Here is a 4875-nt window from a genome sequence, read left to right on the forward strand (position 1 = left end):
GTGCGGTGGCAGGGTACAGAGAAGAGCTGACTGATTTCCCTGCTAATGTCAAGGTCAAAGCCTCCTCTGGAGCTGCCAGTCGTGACGTCACGGCACTGACCCCCACCTCCCTCTCAGATAGCCTGTCAGGGGGGATAGACACACAGCACACACAGCTCATCTCTGCTCATCCCTCATCCATCAACTCCCAACTACTCCATTCCATTTTACAGACTCCAGGCCCGTGTCATCTAGATGCCTGTCATAGGGATATGATCACCAAAATGACTCCCATCCCAGGCTAAGCAAACGCCTGTTTAGTGGCACTGAGCCCCACACCTGGCACCACGAGAACTCCTGCCAGGCCAAGAACAACAGACGTGGCCGCAGTTCATTTCAGTCACCTCAGAGGGCTATTTTATTATGAAAATAAACGGATAAATACAACCAAAAAATGTTTTAACAAGATAAATAGGTTACAAATATATAATTTAAAGGGAACAAAACAAATGTAGAAAAAAGTAATATGAAATCAAGTTACACTTGTTGTAAAACTGCAGACAATTATTTGGTAGAGAACTCTCTACAGTTGTCATTACAAATCATTCATTATTATGAGACATAGCATGGGGAGGGTGAGAGGAGAGAGACTTATCACAGCACATCATGGAGATCTAGATATACCACCTAGGCCACTGATGATCACTAAGAGCCATCATCAATAAGAAAAGAAAAAAGAAAAAAAAAAGTGTCTTTATACATAGGGCAGGAGGGGTTAATCGGCTTCCTGGCCCTACACTACACTGCCAGGCACCTGGCACAGCCAGAGGAGCAGGAACAGAAGAAGGAATCTATTGTCTAATAGAAGATCACAATGGGAAGAGCTACAAGAAACAGTCACCACATATCTTTAGATCCATCTTCTTTCCATTATACAAAGGATTGGCTGACCTTATTGCGGGAACCATGGTACAAAAAAGGGAAGATAATCGCCTCCCAGTGCAGCCCTTCATAGGCACATCCCAGGCATGCTGGTGTCACTCTCAATGTCAGGCCAAGAAGGCAGCCATGCTACAGTCATTCATGTCAAGCGACTCCCTGGCTCTACAAACCTCTATTCTTCATGTGTATAAAATAGGATTGGAGTCCATGTGTGAATAGGGAGCAGCCTGGCTGCTGGGAGATCGTGCACTGAGGTTAGCCCTACTTTTACACAATACACACACTAGGCACCACGTTACTAACTTCACTGCACCAGGATCAGTAGGAGGACTGGGGGTCGGGCCCAGCTCTATGGAGATGAATTGTCACCCTGAGAGATCAAAGAAAGCTGCTCAGAACAATGAGATCTGCCCCGGATGCCAATGACAAGAGGCCTGGCAGAGAGGATGCACAAAGGAAAAGACTACCCAGTGATGAGCTGCAGTGTACAAGATCCACCACATCCATGAGGAGACCAGAAAAGGGACATCTCGCTGGATCCCTACCATAAACACAGGGCAATGTAATCCACCACACACCAGCGCAAAAGGGGTTAATCAGTCACAGGCACCATCTCAATCGATGAATGGAATAAGAACCTCTTTGCAGAACTTATATGATTTGTATGGCAGAGTGAGGGTTAACGCAAACAATGCAGACCTGAGCATGGTATTATTATGATCACCACCACCATCATCATCATCATCAATATAATTCATTGTTACTAACACTAATCATAATTCCATTTACCCTAAAAATAAAAAAAATGCTGAAATGCTTCTACTGATGGGAGTTTTCACAAATATCTAGAAGGGAAAAAAAATAATCCTCATGGATAAATAATCAATAAATCAATACCCTCGATGCCAACTTCCGCACGGGCACATTATTATTATTATTATTATTATTATTATTGTTATGAATTAAAAGGCATTGATTAAATGATGGAAGACAGCAATGACAGGCAGAAATGTAAAAAAAAAGGCTTTCCTAAAGCCTCTGGAAATAGAAGGAGGTTCTCCAGTTATACATCACACACAGATCTGTCTCATTCTAACAAATTTATTTTTTCTCCATCATCTCTTACGGAACCACTACGAAAATTAAATTACAATCAAAATGATCACATAAAAAAATAAAATAAAAATGTAAAAAAAAAAAAAAAAGACCATTGTCACCTGTCCGTATTTTCTCTTCCATTGTGATTTGTGCTCGTCTGGAATAAAAAAAGGTAAATAGAAAGAAAAAAAAAAAAAAAAAAACTAAACAAAAAGAAAAAACACAAATAAAATAATAGTAAAAAAAACAAACACGTAATAATACAAGATCTGGGGGGAAAATAAATTACCGTTCTGCAGCAGTTTATAGGTTTTCTGAATAAAATATTAAAAGGAGTCATTTGATGAAAATATAAAGCACATTTTCCTGTAGATCAGCCAGGGATCTAATAGTATTCTTATTCTTATTATTTTAGCGCTGTCTTTATTTGTTTTTTTTGTTTTTTATCAGTCTGTTTACCACAACCTAACAAAAAAGACCCTGCTTGGAAACTGCAGGAGTGGATCTAATCCTCGGGGTTGGCAACGGACTCAGAAGAGGAGTAGTGACGGTAATTGGACAGACAGGGGGTCAGTTTTGGTAGATGATTAAATCCGTATTATTAGAGTTTACTTGTAGTCCTAGAAAAGAACAGAACATCTCGGGACTTGTGGTCGGAACTTTAGAAGGAGCCAGGAAAGAGGGGGAAAAAAAAGGGATTTCTTCTTGACATCTTGGAATGATTCTCCTCTGGTGCCTACTGGGCATAAAGTTCAGGAAGCAGAACATCTCTTGGACCCTGCGTATTTGTATTTCCAATGCATTTATTACAGTCACTGTAGTGCCATGTGCGTATTTATTGGCTGGGTGGGTGAGAGAACACATTGTCCCTGGCAGGGCATCTGCGGGGTAGGTGGCTAAGAGGTGCTGCAAGTTCCAAGCAGCAGTCCAGTAATTGGCCCTACATTATTCTTCACAAGTTAAGGAGGGAAACCACAGTCAGGGATGTGGGCACAGCCTGGACATATCATAGGGTGGCATCAGGAGGGTTCTTTTTTTTTTTTTTATATAGTCTTTTTTTCTGTGAAACTGGGAACGAGTCGTAAGGCAAATAAAAACAATATTAAAAATATAATATATATTAAAAAGAAATATCTGCAGTTCTGGCAGCACTGTACACATCCACCCGTGTGCCACAATGCCATAGTACTCGCCCGGTGCCAGTGTTTGCCCTGTGGGTCTATATATCTCATTATTTATATAAAAAGAGCAGTCTGGGTGAGGGGGGCTGTGTGTGGAGGGTTCCTCCCGGGGCATCACTGGCCAGGCAGCTGCTGGATGCCCACTCCAGTCATTGCACACTAGTCTGCATCCCGTGGTGAGGGGGCGGTGTGTCAGCCCCCACATTGCCCACCTGGGAGTAGACATCATCTGGCGTCTGTTGCTGGATGCCCGGTGGGGTCATCCTCTTCTCTTTTTGCCGCCGGTTGCAAAACCAGACCCTGACCACCTCCTTCTCCAGCTGTAGACTGTCCGCCAGGTTGGTGATCTCCTGGGCAGAGGGCTTGGGGCACTTGAGGAAGTGGCTCTCCAGGGCGCCCTTGACGCTCACCTCTATGGAGGTCCTCTTTTTCCTCTTCCTGCCTTGGGCTGCGATCTTGTCGATGCTGGTCGGGCTGCCCGTGGAGGAATCGGCCTCCTCCAGCCACTTGTTGAGCAGGGGCTTCAGTTTGCACATGTTCTTAAAGCTGAGCTGCAGCGCCTCAAACCTGCAGATGGTGGTCTGGGAGAAGACATTGCCATAGAGGGTGCCCAGGGCCAGGCCCACGTCCGCCTGGGTGAAGCCCAGCTTTATCCGGCGCTGCTTAAACTGTTTGGCAAATTGTTCTAGGTCATCCGAGGTCGGGGTGTCCTCGTCCGAGTGGGGGTCATGGCTGTTGACCCCGTGGTGCTGCTGCTGCTGCTGCTGGTGGTGCTGCTGGTGCTGCTGCTGCTGCTGGTGGTGGTGATGGTGGTGATGGCCGGGGTGGTCGCCGAGCTCGGGGGTGTCCCCCCTGACCAGGCCGGGGTGCACGAGGCTCTGGCTCCCCGGGGGAGGGCTCAGCATCCCGTTCACAGTGAATGCCCCGGACTGGGAGTACAGGAGTGCTTGCTGCTGCTGCTGCTGCTGTTGCTGTTGCTGCTGTTGCTGCGCCGCTCCCGTCATGGACTGGATGTGAGAGGCGGCCGCGGCTCCCCAGCCTCCCGGGTGTCCTTGGTGAGGTCCTAGGTGAGGCGATCGGTGATGCAGGGCGGCCCCCGGATGCAGTTCGTCCCTCCCCGCTCCCCCCTTCACGTCCTGCTGCTGATGCTGCGGGCTGCCGGTCATCCCCACGGGGCTGCTCGACCAAGGAGAACCTGCCTCTGCCGCTGCCGCCGCCGCCGCTGCCGCCGCCGCCGCCGCGTGTGGCAGCGCCGTGACCCACTGGTGTGCGTGGCTCAGCATGTGCCCCCCGTTACTGGCAGCCATGGCTCCCTGCATGAAGTCGCTCTGCACCATCTTCACCGTGGGATCCCCCCGGTAACCGCCCGACACCGAGGTGACAGCTGCGCTGCCGGGCTGCATCCCCCCACCTCCCCCCGAGTCCGAGTGCACGATGGAGCCTGGCGACAGGATGCTGTTGCTGGGGAGGTAGGGGTTAGAAGCAGCCGTGGCCATGGCTTCCCCCCGGGCCGTTGCTATCCACAGGTTTGGGGCTGGCTCTTCTCCTCCTCCCCCGCAGCCTGTGTACGTTTCCCCCTTGAGATGCACTTTTGTCCTTGGAGGATGCTCCCTGTGCGGAGAAGAAATGCGGGGGGCGCTCGGTCACCTGTTCCCCGGTCGCTGCTCTCTCCCGG

General features: G+C 48.8%; 1 protein-coding gene across 1 annotated transcript in view; it reads right to left on the bottom strand.

Annotated features, from left to right (window-relative positions):
* Positions 1–2445: 2445 nt before the first annotated feature.
* The window catches only part of POU3F3 (POU class 3 homeobox 3), a 2686-nt gene continuing 256 nt past the window's right edge, over positions 2446–4875 (bottom strand). Inside the window, exon 1 of the mRNA XM_040425016.1 lies at positions 2446–4875. This exon is cut by the window's right edge and continues 256 nt beyond it. Within this exon, the coding sequence (XP_040280950.1) occupies positions 3350–4696 (1347 nt within the window). The 5' untranslated portion in view covers positions 4697–4875 and the 3' untranslated portion in view covers positions 2446–3349.

The sequence above is a fragment of the Bufo bufo genome, chromosome 3 (assembly GCF_905171765.1).
Source record: "Bufo bufo chromosome 3, aBufBuf1.1, whole genome shotgun sequence".
Taxonomy (NCBI): domain Eukaryota; kingdom Metazoa; phylum Chordata; class Amphibia; order Anura; family Bufonidae; genus Bufo; species Bufo bufo.